Raw genomic sequence first — 22,951 nt, forward strand, 5'->3', positions numbered from 1 at the left:
AAAAAGATTTTAGATTTGATTTTGGTCTCATCATGGGGGTTATGAAAACATTGTTGGATTACAGCGAGCTTATCGTTTCAAACTAAGCTCTAAATTGAAGATTATGAATAGAGACAGAATGGAGCTAAAAAGGTTAATGCTGGAACAAGAGATCTCCCACTTTTCTAAAAGCATTTTCTATAAAACACTCTAGAGGGAACTGTTTAACTTGACCTTGATAACCCATGTCGGAATAAGTTTTGGGCTACATTATTAAAAAATAAAAGCAAGATATATAACAGCTAACAGTAGCTTAGCTGGGGAAAAAATCCTGCAGGTTTCGCAAGATCATTACAATATATAATTTTTATCTGTATTAGACTGAGAGATTACTATTTAATTTACATGTGTCACATTACAAGAAGTAAATGCACTTCTTAAAAATTATTTATATATATATATAATGTACACACATATACACACACACATGCATATAGTAGCATGACAAAACATTGCTTTTTTATTTTGTATTTGAACTTTCTGACTACTGCATAAGACAAGATATCCTTTGTTCATCCCAGGGAAATTCTTGTGCATACAGCAACAAGGTACATATAGTGCACAGATACATATAGTGCACAGATACATATAGTGCACAGATACAAACATGACGTGCAAAACAAAGCGGAAGAGCCAAGACACAGAGTGCAAACAAATTTAAGATGTACACAGTACAAGCAGAACATCTTTGAATGTTGTTCAGAAAATAGATTGAAATGTAAAGAAATGGATGGTATATGGACAGGACACTGGACTTTTTCTATTATTACTATATAATCTGGCCAATCAGGAAGAGTGATTATAGAGGCTGGGGGCATCAGGCAGAAAGGGTCCCCACAGGGCTTTTTAGCAGCTGTTGCAGACAAAATATAAATGAATATTTTTGTTATAATTTCAGAATTACATGCTATTAATGAAATTCTGAATAGTTACTTTAAGTTATAAACATAATTACATGTTAATAAGGTGAATTTCATTATACTGAAGTATCACTTTGTTCACAATGATGATTTATTTGCCGCATTTGTGAACTAAATGCTGGCAGCACTACAAGGACAAAGGAAAAGGATGTTTGTCTGGCAGTTGTTGCTTTTTTCTCTTCCCTTTTACTTTATTCCAAAGTCTTCCAACTACATCCATGATGCAAAGCAGTAAAACAGTCTAGTATAATTGACTTCTCATCTTTGTTTCCAGATATTCTCTGCCAGAAAATTAAAGACTGCAATCAAAGAAATCTGGCAACAATGGTAGAGGGAGTAATAGTGTTAACGATAAATCTGTCAACAGTGGCTTTGCCAAGTAGCACTTCATTCCCACAAAGAAATAAGTTACCATTGACATGCAAATCACTGTGCCTAAACATGTACAATCAACAGTATTTCCATACAGATACAGCAATCCTTTTGCGTACAAAGTGCATCATTGTAAGTAATGTGTAAATGTGCTGCGGCATAATCTAGTTGAGCAGCTCTAAACAAAATACTGTTAAGTTGCATACAGGTGAAATTAACCAAACATTGCGAGTAGTGATTGTAATTTGCCACTGACACTGTCATTTCACAGTAGTGCAAATTGATTTTAACAGGGATTGCCGCTGAAAGTGTATGATTTATTGTATCGGAAAGGTGTAAATTTTCATCAGTAATGAACATATAATTTTAATTTTCTTTTCACTGTCAGTCTTCATAATTTAGACAATCTGTTCTTTTTCCCCTAACAACAAGGCATAAAGGGGCTAGATATTAAAAAAGCAGTGGGACATTTAATGGGAATATCACCATGTGCCACTATGAGCAGGATAGTCAAGCAATGAAATCGATTTGACAGTTTTGACATAATTAGGTTAATATTAAATGTAAGTCCTTATAGCAAATTACAGCTATATATGAATTGTCCAAATGTCAATAAGGAGTATATCTGTAACTGCCATCAGAAAGACTGCATTAGGTTGAGTTTTTTTATTTTATCAAAAAGAAAGTCAGATTTCACTTGGAATCACATTTTTGTGTATGTAAAATGCCAGTGATATAAGTAAAGCTGAATTATTATTGCATCTAGGTCTGCTTATGCTTATATATATTTTATTTATTTAGAAGATGTTTTTTTCCCCCAAAGAAACATGCAATTTAGATATCAGTCCCTGGAGCAATTGGGGGTTAAGACCATCACTCAAGTGTCCAACGATGAAATGACTCTGCTAAGGAGGGGATTTGAATCAGCGACCTTCTGATCAAAGGCACAGTCCAAGCCTGCTGAGCCACACACAGCCTCCAAAAACATGCCTCTCAGTGAATTACTCGTCTGTGGCCATGTGCATTATTTCGGATTTACAGAACAATCAAGGAATCAAGATGCTACAACGGCCAATGCCAAATAACTTTTTACATATTAGCCCTACACTTGCTTAGCAGGCGCTTTCATCTAAAACGACTTACAGCTGAAGAAACAGGGCCATCCAGTCCGTGGAGCAACTGGGGATAAAGGCCTTGCTCAGGGGCCTGATGGTAAAATCACCCTGCCAAGCATGGGATTCGAACTGGTGACCTTCAGGCGGCGCCGCCTAACCCACTGAGTCACACACCATTTAAACTTAAAGTGTTACAAACTTTTGCAGAGTTGCGTGAGAATTACTTTCATTCAATAGCCAGTTTTCCAACCTATGATGTCACTGTAGGCCCTGATTCCTAATGTGAGGTGTCCTGTTCTGTACCACTGCTTTCTTCCCGCTCAATCTCTGTGGCCTGTACAGGCTTAATATACTTCTCCAGATCACATCAATAGCCTCATACAGTACCTGGTCATTGGCGTAGTGTCACAGACACAACACTAAGAGGATGCAACACTCAGGGGGCAGCGTGTGGCTCAGTGGGCTAAGCTCGTGTGCCTATAATCGCAAGGTCGCCGGTTCAAACCCAGCCTCAGCACATCCGTGGGTCCTTGAGCAAGGCTCTTAACCCCCAGCTCCCTGGGTGCCCCGACAGGTGGCTCTGCTTTGCAGACAGATTACTCTACAAAGAGCAAGTTGAGGGAGGCATAAAGACAATTTCTCCACAGGGATCAATAAAGTATCAATTATTATTATAGAGTAATTATCCCAGAAAGTCAGATATTACATGCAGACATCTAACAGATAATCAAAAACTAAGAGCTGTGAAACTTACTGACTGTAATTTATTTTTGTTTATTGCCACTGATGTACTGCGGAAAATAGGCTTCAGTACGGTAGCCTTGAAAGCCCAAAAGACGTCAATATTAACACAATGCAAAAAACATTAACATACACAAAGACTCAAAAACAGCAAATTTAATTTTCAAATGCGTTTTGTTCTCTTAAAACTTTGGCATATGTCCACATGGAAGTGTTCCCAATAGCAGAATAATTCCAGAAATACGGCTTGTTGATACAAAGCCATAGTTTGATTTTTAGGCATTTATAATATCCATCAAGCTAATTAATATATAACATTCTTGAATTCTGAGCTGCTGCCACATAGAGTATATTTTACAGACTTTTTTAGAAACTGTAGAAGATCGATGCAGTTGTCGCAGAATTAAATTGTTGCATTTACATTCCGTTGCTATAATTACAATACTGTAATTATACAGAAATTTTTAAATAACTAGATGTTATCATTGCTGTACTCACATTAAGAGTAGAATAAGCCATAATTATATTAGTTATAGTAGAAATAGAAGAACTTGATGTACGGAGGAACTGGAAAAGTTGGTAAGAATGCACTGCATGTCAGCAGTGATACACTCAGTAGCCACTGTATTAGGAAGACCAGCTTGTTAATGCAAACAGCCTGATCATCCAAACAGAGTCATGTGGTTGCAAATGACAGCAATATACAGCATGCAGGCAAAGCCAAAGGGTTCAGTTAGCAGCTCAGGAACTGCAAACCACCTTGGATTTTTACATACTGCAGTGTCTCGAGTTTATAGAGAATGTGAGAAACAAGAAACACTCAGACAGCAGCAGTTTTGTTGCTGAAAACACCTTGTTAATGAGAACAATGACTAGACTCATTAAATCAAACAGGAATTTCACAAGCTGAATGCACAACACAAAACGGCACAAAACAAACAACTTCTCAATCACTAAAGTAGTTCTGGAGACAAAATGGGGTGCTGCCTGGTACGATGTGCAGGTAATGTGACCACTGAGTCTACATGCAGTGTAAATGTCCAGGAGACGTCAGAGGTGGAAAGTTCAGGTCCAGAAAGTCCAGACCAAGACTTTGTTTCAACCAACCAGTTGAACATGAAGAGTCACTGTGACAGAGTACTCAACTGGTTAGTTGAAACAAAACCTTGGTCTGGACTTGTGCTTTCTGGACCTGAACTTTCCACCTCTGGGAGACACTTTGTTGCGCTATCAGGTCATACCCCTGGGAGCGTATATCTGATCACCTTCTTAGCACGGGTGCCGGGGCCCCTATCAGCCGGAGCAGCAGGTAACGCCTCACCTCTGCCATCTTGACAGGACGTGCTACAGGTGGGGGAGGAGCTGCCGTCTGACCCTTACTACTGCCAGCTGGAGGCGGAGACGTGCCGCGTCTTCACAGAGCATCTGGGCCGCTTTGCCCTTGTGGGGGAGTCGCTCAGCATGGCCGCTGCCAAACGGCTCAAGCTGGTTTTGTTCGCACCTGTCTACTGCACCACACTGGAGTACAGCATCCGCGTCTACTGCATGGATGACACCCAGGACGCGCTGAAGGTGAACTACCGTTTTTACTTGACTTAAGCATATACGTTGTAATTGTAATTGTAATTGCTGTTCCTTTTGATGCTCTTAGCATATACGTTATAATTGCTGTTCCTTTTGATGCTCTTAGCATATACGTTATAATTGTGGCTGTTCCTTTTGGTGCTCTTAGCATATACGTTATAATTGTGGCTGTTCCTTTTGATGCTCTTAGCATATACGTTATAATTGTGGCTGTTCCTTTTGGTGCTCTTAGCATATACGTTATAATTGTGGCTGTTCCTTTTGGTGCTCTTAGCATATACGTTATAATTGTGGCTGTTCCTTTTGATGCTCTTAGCATATACGTTATAATTGTGGCTGTTCCTTTTTGTGCTCTTAGCATATACGTTATAATTGTGGCTGTTCCTTTTGATGCTCTTAGCATATACGTTATAATTGTGGCTGTTCCTTTTGGTGCTCTTAGCATATACGTTATAATTGTGGCTGTTCCTTTTGGTGCTCTTATGCCTACTTGTCTTTTCTAATCTTAGTAACGCCCATTGCTCCTGTAAGTCTAAATTCGCCTCCCCTCGAATCGCATTTTTTCCCAAGGATAGTTATATGCTAACGCCAAATGCATGCCCTCAAGAAGTGCTCCTAAGCAGATTGTCAAGATCTCATTTGCATGGCTAATTAGTAAATTAAAAAGGGGACCTCATTGAGCACCCTCTCCCAGCGAGCCCCACAGCACTTCACCTCATTCTTCTCCAGTACCAGTGTCACAGGGGCACCCAAAAGTGCTGCTGCCTGGAGAGGCGGAATGAGGCCACTTCACCATGGTCTACCTGAGTGGCCCATCTCATTCGCCAGCTGAGACATTTATCATTGCTGGTTCATGTGGTGGGTGGGGGGGTTCAATATTTGAGACCAGCTGATATGTAAAACACTGATAATATAATTCTGAGAACCATCCCAAAGTAAAAGTCATCAATCTGTACCATTCATCACCATAAATAGAAAAAAACTTATATTTTCCATATATAACCTATTAAGAGTTTCACAAGTTTCAGGACATATTTGTTGTTGCTATTTTGACCACACACTGAACATAAAAATATACCACATTTAGTTTTTAATGCGTGAATCAGAAATCAGCCACAAATGGGACATTGATGAAGATATCTGAACACTTCTGCAAAGTGCTCAGAGAAACCATGAAAACACATAATCCGTATCCCTATCTCTTCTCTGAATCTACCTAGCTGCCCTTTTTAAACAATAGTGAGGAATAGGGTCTAATCGCAGTCAGCTAGGTTCCATACCCTGCGGTGCTTCTTGACCAAAGGTTATCAGTTAACCAGTTTCCATGTAACCCAACCATTTTTTTTTTTTAGAGAATTACCCATCGATTAATTTATGAATAAACATACCAGAAACTCATGGACTTTCTGAGAGGCAAATGAATATCCTGAAATCTACTTAAACTGATCATTCAATCGATCAGTCACCTAGTTATAACATGGCTTGATGGGTTGATGAATTAAAATTGGTATATTACATTTATAGTAAATTACTGAATCCATATTATGTAGATTTAATATAATGGAATTAATGTAATGGAAAAAAAATGTGTTGCTTAACTTTACTTTGCCCTATATAGAGTGGATGTTAAAGACATTTAAGTTTTGCTGATGTACACAAAACACAAAGGCACATTTTAAATTGGTTTTGTGATGCACAATTTTTCCAGTTCAGCCCTTCCCCTCAGGGGGCCTTTCTGCATTTCCCAATCCGCAAAAATCTCTTTTCACCCAGCAATAAAGCGTTCAGGAGGATATTAATGCCATTTTGTAAGCAACCAGGTACAGTAGCATTGGGGAATTAACTAAGTGCTATGAGGCAATAATTTAACAAATGTGCTAATGTATTACTGTCATTATTAACTACAGCCGATCTTTATATGGCAGAAATTCCAAACTGAAATACGAACCCAAGATCAGAATAAATGCTTTAATGGTTTTCACCTGAATTAAACAAGATCCCCAAAAAGCTGGATGAGAAGTAATTCAGCTCATGTTCGTACCCAGAGGTCATATGCAAATCGTCCACAATGATAACAACAACAAAAAAAAAAACACTCCTAAATTAAATGGGGTTGCATTTCCCAAAAACATAATTGCTACCTACATTAGCAACATGCTGTACATAGTTGGAAACATGCAACTGAATGGGTCCAGCTTTGTCAGTGGCTAAGGGGAGCGTTTGGGAAACTCACCCCGGCAGGGTTGTCAGCAAACCAACAAAGCGCTTCTAGCATCTTCAGTAAGTCCCGCAGTCATGACTGCACTCTGTATGCACTTAAGCAAGAAGAAATGAAGGAAACCCACCAATCTCCGCTAGTCCTGCATGGAGTTTACACACTTCTCTTGCGTTGTTTGGATTTCCTCCCGCAGTACAAAGACAATGTAGTCGGGCTATCTGAGATGTCTAAATTGCCCATATTTGTGTATGTGTGCCCTGTGGTGGACTGGCGCCCTCTCTGGGACTTTAATGTGGCTCCAGGTTGCCTGCAGCCCTGTTCTGGATAAGCATTTGGAGATAGATAGGGTGGATGGATGGATGTATGGATATCTATAAATACTAAAATGTACATAGATATATTATCAGGTTAAACTTTCCATTTTACTTTGCTAGTAAAAGTTTTTGAATACCCACTTTTTTAGCTTTTTGGTCAAACTTCAAGTCATGCACTCATTGTATGTTGTATACCCTGTCAGAACTTACAGTACCAATCAAACGTTTGGAGGTCCCAAGCTGCCTACACATTGGGGTTAATGGCCTTGCTCAAGAGCCCAGTGGTGGGATCACTTCCCACTCAGGGATCTGAAAAGGCAACCTTCTGAGTCCCAACCCATTGAGCTGCACCACTCCCAAAAATATTTTTTTTGTTTAGTACTTTTTTGGTCAGTGCATAATTCCATATATGTTATTCTATAGTGTTGATGTCTTCATAATTATTCTAAAATGTAGAGAATAGTACAAATAAATCTTTCTATGGGTAGGTGTGTCCGTACGTTTCACTGGAAGTGTATTTGAAGAAGTAGGAAGGTAAAACTTGAATGCAGTGACATTAGCTGCACATTTACCTGACCTTAACTCCTTTGGAATGATTTGGGGTGAAATGGATAGAAAAGCTAAGGCTGCAATGCGGATAATTTACTTCTCCACTTCTCCAGCAACACTGGAGTGAACTTTCATAAAAATATGAAATAGTCTTTAACAGATAGATAATAGATAAATAATAGAACGGCTAGAATTTATTCAGTTGTATTCAGTGTAAAAAGAGGCAATTTTATGAATCTAAGCTTTAGCCTGTTTTATTACATTGGTGTTTTTTTGTAGTTTGTTTAGTTTTATTTTTACTTAATTGTCATTCTTCACTTTTTTCTTTTGCATATGGCTCTGAGAGTGCAAAGACCATAAGGAAACAAAGCGGTATGCGTATACTTGGCCATAATAAAACTATATGAAATATATATTACCTTCTAAACAATTTTTAAAACCTAATGATTGCATGTATCATTCTCATAAAACCATAATTTAATTCTATTCCTGTTCTCAGCATTTTTGTAAAATATTCCTTGTATCGTCTGTAAATTAATTTTTAATAACCGCTTAGGCAGGATATGCCAGGTGCAGAGCAGACAAAATCACGCCCATGGACCCGCTCACCTTACTGGCAGGCCTGTGTCACGGGGGGGGGGGGGGGGGGCAGGGGGGGGCACACCCATATACTTACCAGTCATTGGGTTATTTCGAGAAATAAGAAGTGACTATCATTTCATTTGACCAGTTATTTCAGAACAAAATTATTTAACTTCGATTAGTTTTCTTCTCAATTTTGACACTTGAATCCCCATTTTCACAGATCTGTTTTCTGTGACATTTTAATATTCACTGGTCATTCAATTCTTTTCCCAATGATATCTACAAAATGTAAAAATGACTTCCAATTTAGATGCCATTTAACTTGGTTATGGAAATTATCCAATTATCAAAGTAATTTCAAACACTATAGGGCAGAGTTGAATTTTGATTTTATTTTCTTTTTCTGGACTTGGAGAAAAACTTGGAGTACATAATGACTACAATGAAGAAGAATTATGACCTTTCGTGCATAAATGGTAGACGCTAGTTCACAAAGCATTATTTTCTTGTTATTTTATTGTACCTACAGTGTATAATTACTGCTTAAATGGGAATGCAAATTACCCACCTGCTTTGCAAACAATTCACTTTGGCACACTCATAACAAATAAACTAGAGTGCCTGATAGACCTATAACATTTTTTGGCATAACTAGGCATTTGGTGGAATTGTTTATTTTATTTGCTTTAATTGTCAAATTATTTACTTCTGTGTTTATTTGTGAGCATATTAGATTTCAATGGTAAAAATATTTTTGTCATTGTAGGTTGGCAGTCTTGAAAAACATTCCATCTTTATAAAAGTTAGTATCTGATTATATTATTAATGATTCTATTTGACAAACTCACAGCATCCCTCCCCGGTAAAACTTGAATTAGGGTACCTTTGGGTCTTCCAGCTGTCATGGTGACATCTGCACCATACCAAAAATTGGATTTGTCCATGCTTCATCCATCCATCCATCCATCCATCCATTTTCTGCCACTGATCCATGTCCAGATTCCAGGGGCAGCAGTATAAGCAGAGCTCCTCAGACCTCCCTCTCCTCAACCACCTACTCCAGTTCCTCTGAAAGGATACCAAGGCATTTCCAGGGCAGGCAAGAGAGGTAATTCCTCAGCATGTCCTGGATCTGCTCCAGGGTCTCCTCCCGGTTGGACATGCCCAAAGCATCTGGGGAGGCTTCCAGGAGGCATCATAGACAGGTGCCGGAATCACCTCAGCAGGTTCCTTTCCATGTGGAGGAGCAGCAGCTGTACTGTAAGCCCCTTCTGAATCTCTCAGATCCTCACCCCGGCTCTAAGGTTGAGCCCAGACACCCTGCGGAGGAAGCACATTTCTGCCACTCATTCTTTTGGTCACTACCCAGAGCTCATGAGCATAAGTGAGGGTAGGAGCATAGATTTACCAGTAAATTGAACACTTTGCCTTCTGAATGAGGTCCCTCTTCACCATGACAGACAGTACAATGTTTGCATAACTTCTGAGGCTGTACTGATCCGTCTGTCAGTCTCCTAATCCTTTCATCCCTCATTCATAAACAAGTACCTGAGATACTTAAACTCCTCCACTTGAGGCAGTAACTCAAACTTAGTCTGGAGGGGGCAATCTATCATTTTCTGCTTGAGAACCATGGCTTCCAACTTAGAGGCGCTGATTCTCATCCCAGTTGCTTCACACCTGGCTGCAAACCTTCCCAGTGCATGTTCCAAGTCACAGCTCGATGAAGCCAACAGGACCACATCATCTGCAAAATGCAGAGATAAGATCCCGAGGTCACTGAACTGGACACCTTCCACCCCTTGACTGTGCCTAGAAATTTTATCCATAAAATAATGAACAGAAGCAGTGACAAAGAGCAGTGCTGGCAGAATCTAACACCCACCAGAAACAGGTATGATTTTCTGCTCGCAATGTGAGCCAAACACTTGTTCCAGTTATACAGGAACCTAACGGCCCTAAACAGTGGGTCCGGTTGCCCATATTCCAGAAGCAAGTCCACCAAACACATATAGACTGGTTGTGCAAATTACCACAAACACTTCAGTATCCTTGTGAGAGTGAAGAGCTGATCCATTGTTCCACAACCAGAACAAATTCTGCATTGTTTCTCCTGCATCCAAGGTCTGACTAATTGACGGGTCCCCCTTCCCAGAATCCTGCCATGTGCCTTCTCAGGGAGGCTGAGAAGTGTGATGCCCTCAAGTTGGAGCAAACTCTCCAGTCTCCTTTCTTATACATTAGGACCATCGCCTCAGTTTTCCAACCCAGAGGCCTGTCCCTGACCTCCATGGAGTGTTGAGAAGACATGTCAGCCCAACAACATTCAGAGTCTTCAGACACTCAGGGTGAATCTCATCCACCTCTAGCACCTTACCGCTGAAGAATTTCAGCAACCTCAGCCATAGTGATGGATGGGTCCTCCTCAAAGTTCTCCACTTCTGTTACCTCCAAGGAAGGTTTGCCAGTGAGATCCCAGAGGTCTTTGAAGGATTCCTTTAACTGTCCTACTATATCCCCAGTTGAGGTCAATAGCACTCTATCCCTGCTGTAAACAGTATGGAAAAAGCCTGCATCCCCCTCCAGAGTAGCCTGTCAGCTTGCCAGAATCTCTTTGAAGCTGACCGAAAATCATTTTCCTTAGCCTCACCAAATGCCTCCCACACTTCAGTTTTTGCTCCCACAACTGCTAAAGCCACACTCAGCTTGGCCTGTCGGTATCTATCAGCTGCCCCCAGAATCCCACATGCTTGCCAAGCTCGGAAGGCCTTCTTCATCTTGACAGCTCCTTTTACTGCTGTTATCCACCACCAGGTTTGGGGGTTGACGCCATGACAGACACCCATAACTTTACAGCTCTGAACAGCTGCCTCAGCAATGGAGACACGAAACATAGCCCACTCTGAATCAATGTCTCCATCCTCCCTTGGAATGCAAAAGAAATTCTACCAGAGGTGCAAGCTGTAGATATTCTGGACAGGGGTCTCTGCCAGACACTCCCAACAGACCCCAATATACATTTGGGTCTACCAGGTCTGTCGGCATTTTCCTTCGCCATCTGATCAGATTGTGATCAGGTGACAGCTCAGGTCCTCTATTCACCCGAGTGTCCATGACGTGTGGTCACAGATCTGATGATGTGACTACAATATCGATCATCAAGCTATGATCTAATGTATCCTGGTGCCAGGTGCTCACGTGAGCACCCTGATGCTCGAACAATCTGGTGGCTAGCACAGAAGTCCAATAACACAGCACTATTCCGGTTCAGATTGAGCAGGCCCTTTCACCCAGTCTTCCAGATTTTATTGTTGTTACCTGTGGGAACATTACATTTCCCCTGTAAAACATTAGAGACCCCAAAGGGATTGCCTTCCAGCACCCCACTCCAAGAAGACCAAGTATTCTGAGCTGATGGTCGGTGGATATGCATGACAGCAGTCAGAGCCCATCCCATGACTCGGGGTCGAAGGGAGAAGCCTTTCTTATTCACGGAGATGAGCTTCAACGTAATGGCACCAAGGTCACATCCAGAATGGAGTAGAATCTAGCTGCTCTCCAGGAGTTTGGTACCACAGCCCATGTTGTGTGTTCAAGTGAGCCAAACTATATATATACAGTATCTCTATACCTCTCACTTCTTCAGGCTCCTTAGGTTCCATGATGCGTTAATACCCCTTCCTTGTTTACTGGAGAGGCAGTGGTGAACCTGACTTTGACTTCATCAGACTTTGCTAATAGCAGCAGGACAGCAAAGGCCTTCTACATAAGCACATAGTAAGATTATTTTGCATCCCAGTTGGAAGTAAGAAGTAATTAAATCATAACCAAAAACTAAAAACGTCTCAAAGATGAACATACTTGTTTGGATAATAAAATATAAATGATTTCTGAATGATTTTCATATTTACTTTTTGCACATATGCGTTCTGTGTTCTGCTTCCACCTTCACCACTTGATGATGTAATCTCTTAAAAGAATGTTTGCACGTTATTTTAAGAAATTAAAAGTAGCGACTTTAACGTGTAGAAAGAGCTTATAGGTTGTGTAAATTTAGTATTTTAAAAAATAATTTCGTCTCAATAATGCTGCATATTAGAAATGCTTTTTCCTTTTAATTTTTCCATTTATGCCTTCAATATATCTAATGACTTGAAACATGTCTGACACCTGTTTTTGGTGAACTAAAATCCATTTGTGTCAAACAGACACCTTATTAATTAGTAAACATATTTACATGGATTTTGTTTTTCATGTTCCTGCTTTAGAATATTTATTAAAAGTGCATTGGTCTTATTTCTTTTGGTGCAGACCTGGCCAGGAACGTTGGTCGGGTGTATACAGTAAATGAAATGGAATTTTGAATTTATTGTTAGATTCTAATAATACTAAAATCTTCCACTATAATTTGTAATTGATATTATAACATCATTAATAAAATGTTTTAATGTAGCTACTGCCCATCTCAGTACCAGTGTGCACGCTGTTGTGACTGTTTTTGGTGATGACTTCTTATTTATATTACTGATAAATACTAATATGTAATAGTAATGTTATAATGCTATATAATGACCTTTTGTTTCTCATGACGGAAGTACATCTTAGACATTTATATTTGGCTCTTAATCGGTAATGATACATATTTAATATGCTGATACACAGAATCACATCAATCTTTCTTCATATTGAAATTATTAAATTATTTCAGTTTTAACCCACAGGACAATTTCTTGGTTTATATGTATGGATTACAGTTGTTCCTCTGCCTGTTTCCAAAATGATTATTCCAGCAAACATGTTCTCGGAAAGAAACACGAAACGGACATACTGAGCCGATGTGATTGTTGCAGGAAATATCTTCTGTAATACCTCTAAGGATTCCTCTTAAAATAAATGATAAATTTGACTTACACCAGTTGTTTACAAGTAAAGAAAAAGGTGTTTTCTTGCACTGGGAAAGTTTAACTTATATCTGACAGGTCAAATGGATGGGTTATTACCTCCATCCATCCATCCATTTTCCAAGCCGCTTATCCTACTGGGTCGCGGGGGGTCCGGAGCCTATCCCGGAAGCTATGGGCACGAGACAGGGAACAACCCTGGACAGGGGGCCAACCCATCACAGGGCACATTCACACACCATTTACTCACACATGCACACCTTTGGGCAATTTAGTAGCTCCAACTAGCCTCAGCATGTTTTTGGACTGTGGGGGAAAACCGGAGTACCCGGAGGAAACCCCACGACGACACGGGAAGAACATGCAAACTCCACACACATGTAACCACCATGTCACCCCTGGGTTATTACCTCAGCTAGGAAAATAAAAGCATCCAGTAAAATACCCCAGGATTGAATAACATGTCACATTGTGATTAGTGACATACAAGAGCCAGTTACACACGACTGCCATCCTTACTTTTTAGTTAAACGTGGAGATGCAGTTTTACCATTTCACGCTAGTTTATGCAGAAATTTCTGGCACTCTTCTCAATTAAATGGCACTTGCAAGGATTGATTTTGCACAAATTTGTAACTGTTATACAAGATTGGATTTGGACATGCATGGCTGTATTCTTTGAGTACAGACGACTGTAACTGAACCCCCTATTTCCTCATTCTAACAGTACATAATAGAATTTATGGTCAAAGTCTAGCTGATGGGAAAAAAAATATTTTAAATTAAAATGGCTGCACGTCACCTTCAAGTAATTTGAGATGTTGTGCAGAGATAATACAGTGTATCTTCCTGTTTGCTTTTGGCTCATTACTGATATTTGTATACTGATGTCTCTAGTTAATATGATACTGGAAAGCAGTTTCTGTTTATCTCTCATGTCCAAGATTTCTGAAGAATTTGGGAGCTCAAAGGAAGGGAATTTCAATTTGAATGCTTTACACTGGTAATGGCTATCATGGACTTAAATCTTTAAGTAAAAAAAAAAAAATTATTATTTGTTTTTTTTACCTCTGTATTAATTGTGTGAGGACTTAGTTTATCAGCTTTTAAAAGCTGCTTGGCCTATTCTGGAAGCAGCCGGAGAGGTTAAGTGTGAGAGGTATACAAATGCCTGTCATTTAGAATGCAGAGTCCGTCAGGACCCCAGCTGCGCGAGCCGCAGACGTGTGGCTGTGCCTGCGCTAATCCCGTTATCTGTGTCTCTGAAGCCGGCCCCCTTGTGACTTGGACATGGGAATTTTAAGCCGCTTCTGCCCCCCCCCCAGCCCCCCCCCCACCCCCATTTCTTCCTTTTCGCTTGCTCCAGCCAGCCCAGGGACTTAAAGGGTGGTCTTGGCATAGCCTAACGCAGAATCTGGCATTGCATTCCCAGCAAATCTTTCATTTTTTTAATTAAATCAAAACACTTTGTGTCCCGGGCGCGTGAACCTCAGTGTGTCCTGGCCGGAGAGCCGTACATCTTAACGTAACCGGCATTTTACTCTGGATGACCCACATTGATGAGAGTGGCGTACAGAATAGGGGCATCTTGTAGATTTGTGTGAACATCAGTGTCAGGCGATTTGTATTTCAAGGTTACTGACATCATCTAGGGGGAGAAAATACCCCTTTGAACTTTGACCTTATCATTCCATTCCAAGTTGTAAATGAAAAAGGAGAATGGGGCATACTGTATATAGAGGGATTATTCATAGAAAATATGTTGAAATGTTAAATCAGTTTAAGTATTGGTATTAGGTCTAAGAGGAGCTACTTTCCCCACCTTGTTAGCTGGTCCCCTTTTGTTAATGTGGAAAGTGACTAACAGCCGATTGGTCTGTACTCGGTGTATTTCAACTTGAATAACTGACATCCTGCTTTGGCATCTCCCCTTCCCTAATCCCTATTATCAGCAGCCAGCCAGATCTGCAGCTAGGTCAGGAATGAGTCTTAAGTCCATCGGCATCAATTTGCAATGCTAATGATATCATCGCCACAGCAGAATAATTGGCCCCTAAGAACTGTGTTAAATGAACCACTTTGTAGCATCCATAAAATACCCTTTTTGTCTTTGCAAAAGACACTATAGAGAAGCTTGTAAAGCTCTTCAAAGTTTACCACCCTTCAGGCATAGCTGACACATTCTAGCCACGTTGAATCATCCATCGCCTGTTCAACTTTCAATGTTATACCAAGGCAAAGGGCACAAGGACACCCAGACCCTAACCCTTACACTAATCAAAAACGACATAGGTGGTAGTTAGGTAGCTTTTCCTTTGCTGAAGAGCACTTGACTCTTTCAGAAAAGGCCTATTATCCATCCATCCTCATTCATTATGCGCTAACAAAGCAGGTCAATGGTTCTGTGCTGTCTAAAAAAAAAGGTTAAACTGGTTAGCTGCCAAACCAGCACTCACTTAGGAAAAACAAAATGTACAGATATATTAAGTACTACTGCGGTGAACAAATTAATTTTCAGATTCAGTGATGAAGAAAAAGGGGTGTTTAAGGTTGCAATCATCGGATCATTTTAATAGCAAAGTTTCAGATCGTTTGTTCGCATATTCATTATTTCTTATCTGAACACAGCAAACAGCTTGTAAAGTTCTGCTTAATGGCTGTAAATATTCAAACACAAAAACCCTATTTTATGAAATGATAAATGTGCATTTTAAAAACAAATGACAATATATACAAATATACAAATGCTGTATATTTACTATTTCATGTTAAATGTCCTTCAGCATCAGTTAGAATTTACTATAGTGTCTGCATCACGATATGCCAAAGGCAGAATCAGTGATAGAATTATTATATGATGTAAAAAAAATGTAGACACGGTTAATGGCTAATTAACAGGTGTGTCACTATATTAATTGAAATCAGCCTACCCAAATAAGGTACAGAGAGCATAAAATTGAATCGTTGCTGTGTAGACAGGAACCTCTGAGATTCTCTGTCTTAATTTGTTCTCTTTGAAAAGTACTTCAAGTGCATCCATATTCACACAAAGAAGAAAACATATGTGAATTATTCATACACAGGTCTTCACTGGAGATTCTTAAAGTTCTTTTTTTTTATTTTTCTTCCATCGGTATAAATTCAGCGTGGCAGCCATACAGTACCTGCTGCCGCTTTCTTGGGTTTGGTTTCATGCATCATAAAAGCCTTGTGTTCTTCGATATTATCAAAAAGTCCTTCTCAATAACTGCTTTAATAAATCATTGTTTTTTTCCTGAATAAATCCATTTTTTTATTTGGACCAGAAGACTAGGTCGTGCAAGGTGACTTTTAAGTTTTTAAAGACCATTTTTCCTTCTGCACAAATGTATCAAGAAATGTGATATTTTTTTAAATTTGAAAAATAGTTTGTGTATCGCTCTGGGCGAACTGGTTCCAGTCCTCGTGCCACAGAATGAGATGACGTGTCTGTCGCTGAACCCTGATGCCTTCTCATCCTGCAGGAGGTGATGCAAATGGAGAAGCAGTTGGGTGGCCGGCTGATTGATGAGCCCCAGGTCCTCCTCTTCAAAGACAGCTACCACAACCTACGCCTGTCCATTCACGATATGCCCCGAGTCCACTGGAGGAGCAAACTGATGGCTGGATATCAGGTGACTTATTCATGCAGAAGTGTTTACACTGCATCTCAGTTTCTTCACTATTCTCACCACATATTGACTTTCTAAGTATTAACATAAGAACATAAGAAATTTATAAACGAGAGGAGGCCATTCGGCCCATCAAGCTCGTTTGGGGAGAACTTAACCAATAGCTCAGAGTTGTTAAAATCGTATCTAGCTCTGATTATTGGTGCAGAGTGATCCACACTCTGTTTGAGATTCAGGTAGTGAGCATCCCTACTCCTTCAATGACTGTATCTAATACATTGGGATGTCATAGTTGAATAGTAGTGAAAAAACAGAGAATACAAACCCCACTTGAAAATTATCAGTCATCATATTTCTCATGCATCCTGGTGGGGGTCACAGTCCAGTCCCTGATAGCTGGAACAAACCCTCAGGTCCCCCCCCCTCTGTAAAATTGGGATCACCACCCCATTTCACCTATCAGAAGTACTTTACCTGCCTTCCATGCAACATTGAAGATGCACATCAGCCAAGTCACCCCAGCAACACTGAGTGCTTTCATCTAGACAAATTTCATATACCCCTGCAGCCTTCCAGATATAGCTGCAGTGGTCAACTTTCATCCAATAGAAGTTTCCAAAGCTGCTCCTTGGTGAGAGGCATATCCACCAGGTTAAGGAGTTCTTCAAAGTGTTCTTTCCACTGCTCACCAACATCTCCGGAGTTGGTCAGCACTTCACCACCCCAGCTGAGCACAGGCTGAGTAAGATTCAGTTCCCCCCTCCTCAGGAGTAGTCTCTGCATGGCTTCTCCAAACTCATCTCATGCACCAGCTTTTGCCTCAGTGACTGCCTTTGCTCAGTCTTTCTGGCCTGTTGATATCCTTCAGCTGTCTTAAGAGACCCCTATGCAAGGATTGCACTGACGGCTTCCTTCTTCAGCTTGACAGCTTCCCTCACCAAAGGTGTCCATCGGTGGGTCCTATAGGGTAACAGCCATGACAGATACCCACTGCCTACCAGCTACGACTCTTTGCAGTCACTGCAACAATTGAGGCCTTGAACATGGTCCATTCATACTTAATGCCACTGACCTCACTTGACACACAGATGAAGTTTTTCCAGAGATGTGAGGTGAATTGATCTTGCATGGAAGTTTGAGTCAGAGCAATTCCCTTCCTAGAAATCCCTGACTTGGTTGGGGTGTCTTTATCCAACTAACCTCCTCCCCATTCACCACAACTACAAAGTCAGTCATTAACCTTTAGCCTGGGGTGTGCTGTTACCATGCACACTAATGAACATTCTTGTTCAACCATAGTGCTCGTAATGAACAACCCAACACTTGCGCAGAAAGCAATTAACAGCTCACCACTCAAGGTTTGATCTAGGAGGACACCCTTCCAGAAATTTCCATTTTTCCTCACTTAATCATTGAAGTCTCCCAGTGGGACCACACAGTCCATAGATGGTACCCTTTCATCTACCCATGTTCTCAAGAAGATTCTGTACTCAAAACTGCTGTTTGGTGCATATGTGCACCTAGAAGTCACATAGAAAAGCCTGGAACTTGTAAGGAGACCCACAGGGAAAACCACTCAAAGGTCAAGGTCCTTAGAGAAAACCACTTAAAATGTTACTGTTACCATAAGTAAATGCAAGCAAGTGCAATCAAATCAAACACTATTGTGCAATTCCATTCTCCATAAAAATATACAATATTAAAAAGCAAACCAGTAATCTACGCAATCAGAATAAGAGTTAACATGTAAGAATGTGCAAATAACAAAATAATATAGCTTATAGTTTTAGGTATCTTTTTAACCAGTTCGATTCTCTGTATATCAGCACCAGTTCATTAACAAAGGCAGAACCCAGTTAGAGCATTAAAATTTTTCAGTGACATTGAGTCTGTTTTACATTTTCTTTTTTTTAAAACAGACCAAGCTTATGTGTATATATTAGGGCTTTTCTTCAACCTGAAGGTTACCTTAAGATGCTGTATCCAGGCATCTGATTAGGTGCAGGCAAAAGTGTTGCCAATGAGGCACCTTGCTGTACTTCGTTTGTGTTGGTAATACGGTAATGTGCGGTGCAGCAAAATGTTCTCTTTAGCTTAAACGAATGTTTCAGTCCTGTAATACTCCACAGACTAACACTCCAGAAATAAAAATGAAGAAAAATTACCCCCACAGCAAACACAGATCTGGCAGTTTCCCCCCCCCCCGATCTCCCCCATTTTTGGACGCACTAGTAAAATCACACACATTGAAATGGCCAGGTGGGCTGGAGGACACAGATAGGAGACCTTTGGGACCCACGAGAAGCTCTGTAATCCCTCTGGAGCAAACGACCAGCAGGACCAATGAGGCGGCAGCACAATGCTCACAGCACGCCAGCGGCCGTCCTGGGCTGCCTGGCGTCCCTCTGGAAGTGTTATCTCCCTGCTGGAAGAGCAAACAAACAGGGCTTCTCGTATCCGTTCAGCTTGGAGACTGTTCCCCTTCTAACATGCTGAAGACTGTGGACCTGTGCAACAGCGCCCCCTTTTGGCCGCAGAGTCTGCACGTCGACTCAGCTGGCTGCAGTCCCTCATTTTCTGCAGCTCCCTGGCGGATTCTCTCAGAGATCTTCACAACAAAGGCAGACATTATCACACCGCCTCGCTAATGAAAGTAACGGTACTGTAATTGAAAACCCAGTTGGCCACTCAAGGTGTCAGCTTGTCTCAGTTGGAGAGAAAAATGACCTGCTATAGCTCTCGTATAACAAGCGTGTCAGCGGCTGTTTTGCGTAGCCCGCTTACACTGTACCCCCTTCACCCTCACTGCATTCTTATGTTGTTTTTGTAATTAACACCGGAATAAATGAAGAAATACCACATTGCCGTCCTTTTTAATATAGCGACAAGATCGTACCCATCTGTATTCCACTGTCTATGAGCAACAAGCTCACTGACACAAGCGTTAGTGCTCTTTGCTAATTCAGGAAAGAAAAACTGTGTTATCCTCTCTTTTTACAATTTACCAAAAGCAGATACCGTTACTGCCGCTATTATGGTACTTATCATCTGGGACATCCATACCTTTTTTGTGCTGGATAAACAAACATAGACCCAAATGTGTTCAAAATAGTTTCGTTGAGCTTTTGAAAATTCAGTGGCTGAGAATTTCATAGTTACATGAGTTATAATAAAAGACCATAACAGTCTGCATACACAAAGTACATATTAAACACACTGCAGTTGTTGCCTGATTTGTATTCATATTTGATGCTTTGTATGTCAAATCCTTTAGAGATTTTTAATGCTCAGACACGTACAAAATTCACATTATTCAGTGACTCACTGGAGTATTATTAAAAATGTTTAGGGCAAGAAAAATAGATGTGTGTTTGTGTTCTCACAGCAAAACAAGATTAAGGACCATTATTGGTCTCAAACAGGTTCCTTCCTGATCAAACCAGGCTGGCATAACCAGTTACTATGTGAAGCCTGATCCATGAAAGAATGGTTTATTATGAGAAACCTAACTAACAGTAATAATGAATGGTTTAGGGGGGGCATGGTGGTGCAGTTTGACCAGGGTTCAAGTCTCCCCCATGGCTCCATGTGTGTAGAATTTGCATGTTCTCCCCGTGTCACAGTCCAAAAACATGCTGAGCTGGAGTCAAAGTGCCCATAGGTTTGTATGTGTGACTGAATGGTGTGTGAGTGTGTGTGTGTCCTGTCATGGGTTGGCACTCCATCCTGGGTTGTTCTCTGCCTTGCGCCTGTAGCCTCCAGGATAGCCTCTGGACCCCCTGTGACCCTTCATAGAACAAGCAGTTTCAGAAGATGGATGGATGGATGGATGCTTTCCCAGTGCAGGGTACCTTTATGCTTTAGTGCTAATAGTGTGAAACCTTTCAGATAGTTTGGACAGACAGTTTTCAGCTGGAAATTTCTACACAATTTCTGTGCATCTTCTAAATACCATCCATCCATTTTCCATGGTCATGTCCTATGCAGGGTGACTGAGATTCAGAGTCTACAGGTGGAATGACCCAGGTTGGGACACCAACCCATCACAGGGTGGGCACACAGACACACACACACACAGAGACACACAGACACAGACACACACACACACAGTGACATACACACAGACAATCAGACTCCAGTTCATGTCTTTGAGTTGTGGGGGGAAACCAGAGAAAACCACACAACAACTTGAGGACAACATGCAAACTCCACACATGAACAGCTAAAGCAGAGAGTCAAAGCCTGGTCTCAAAGGGGTGAGGTGGCAGCGCTGGGCACTGCGCCACCATGCTGCCAACGTAAAGCCACGCATTTGGCGGATTCCTCCAGTAACTCCTCTCCAGCCAGACCTTCTTTTTGAAATAAAGACAGGAAAGTATCGAATAACCACAGCCCTAAAGCATTGTTTTACCCAGAACCTGGAGGAAACTCCCCACACACACACAGAGCCGTGCAGAGATTAAAGTCTTGGTCCCCCTGCACTATCATGCCACCCCCTCCTTAAGCACCAGAGTGCCGGTAACATAGTGGATGCTTTTGGACGTGAGAAAATGCCCCTATGCAAAAATAGAATATTTATGTCCCCTCGCCTTTATTGAATCCCAGGCACTCAGTGAATATGTCCATGAATTCTGAAATGCTTCTGTTCTGGCCTGGTGTTATAGGTGTGGTGATGCTGCAGGAAGCGTTTATGAGCTTAATTCCTGATGCCTCCTCGTCCCCCAGGAGATCCCCTTCTACCACATCTGGAGTGGCTGCCAGCGCAGCCTCCACTGCACCTTCACCCTGGAGCGCCTCAGCCTGAACACGTGTGAGCTCACCTGCCAACTCTGCGTGTGGCAGGTCGAGGGGGAGGGCCAGAGCTTCAGCATCGACTTGAACATCGCCAAGGTAACAAGAACCCCCCAAAGCATTGGGCTCATTCTATTCTCTCAGCTGCAGATTATCCATTGTTCATTTTGTCTTCAAATCCCCATTCGAATGCGCTGAGGATGCAGTTGTCTCTTCTTTTTCTGGAGGAAAAGCAAAATTCTGAAAGGCACTGAATTTTATTTGTTAGAAAATACTTATTATCAAATATATTTGAGAAAGGCCAGGCAGAGACAGCTTGTTCGGTCATGACAGCATAGAGCAGTAGTAAGGATCATTTGCTTGCGTTGTTCAAAAACGAAGAAGTATATATATGACCTGATGATAATCTGTCATTTAAAGATCTTTGCCAAATAGAAGGGAGCAATGCTAATTTTCACAGATGCTATAGTGCTGTTTCTATTAAAGCAGAGACAAGTTTGCCTTACAGGAAGGCCGCAAAGTACCAGCATTTCATTAAATCACCAGTTCTGGGAATATAAAGCATGGCATAGTTCTTAATTTTTTTTAATTCAATGACAAAACGTCTTGCCAGTAAAATCAAACCATTGCAGAGTCAAGGAGCCTTATCAGAGGTGTGGAGTGAGAAAAATAAAACTCATTAATTCTGTTGGCATGGTTACAAGACTGACGTTTGCTTTTTGGAGGCCCTAAGCGAGATGTTGTTTTGGAGGCCTCTGTCCCGGTGGAATTATCTTCTTATTATTTTTGGTTTTCCAACTCTCAGACCACTTTAATCTGCAGGTTTTATATACCTAAGCTTGGCTGAGGGTTTCATACCTTTCGTTGCTTGTTATTACTGTCATACTGGAGCTTCCTTGGAGTGATGAGGGCTGATGGAAAATGGGCCCCAGCTGATGAGCATCTACTTGAAGATTTTATGATCTGACTATATTATAAGATCCCTTACATAGACCACTGGCTTGAAGCTGGGGAGATGATATATGACTAGTTGATACTTTAGTATTCTATGTGGCATGATGTGTGCAATACTGACATAGTGTATAACTGAGTTTTGGCAGTGGTTCAGACATATTGAGTCCATGGTCCTGATTCAATGGTTAGCGTTAGTGTTATATAGCATTAGCGATTTC

General features: G+C 41.0%; 1 protein-coding gene across 2 annotated transcripts in view; it reads left to right on the plus strand.

The window, feature by feature from the left end:
- Positions 1 to 22,951, plus strand: part of unc5a (unc-5 netrin receptor A) — a 200,104-nt gene that overhangs the window by 167,819 nt on the left and 9,334 nt on the right. For both annotated transcript variants that reach the window (XM_023834611.2, XM_023834612.2), the window contains 3 exons: positions 4,526 to 4,759; positions 16,842 to 16,991; positions 21,714 to 21,878. In XM_023834611.2, the coding sequence (XP_023690379.1) occupies positions 4,526 to 4,759; positions 16,842 to 16,991; positions 21,714 to 21,878 (549 nt within the window). The remainder of the gene's footprint in view (positions 1 to 4,525; positions 4,760 to 16,841; positions 16,992 to 21,713; positions 21,879 to 22,951) is intronic.

Source organism: Paramormyrops kingsleyae, chromosome 10, assembly GCF_048594095.1.
Source record: "Paramormyrops kingsleyae isolate MSU_618 chromosome 10, PKINGS_0.4, whole genome shotgun sequence".
Taxonomy (NCBI): domain Eukaryota; kingdom Metazoa; phylum Chordata; class Actinopteri; order Osteoglossiformes; family Mormyridae; genus Paramormyrops; species Paramormyrops kingsleyae.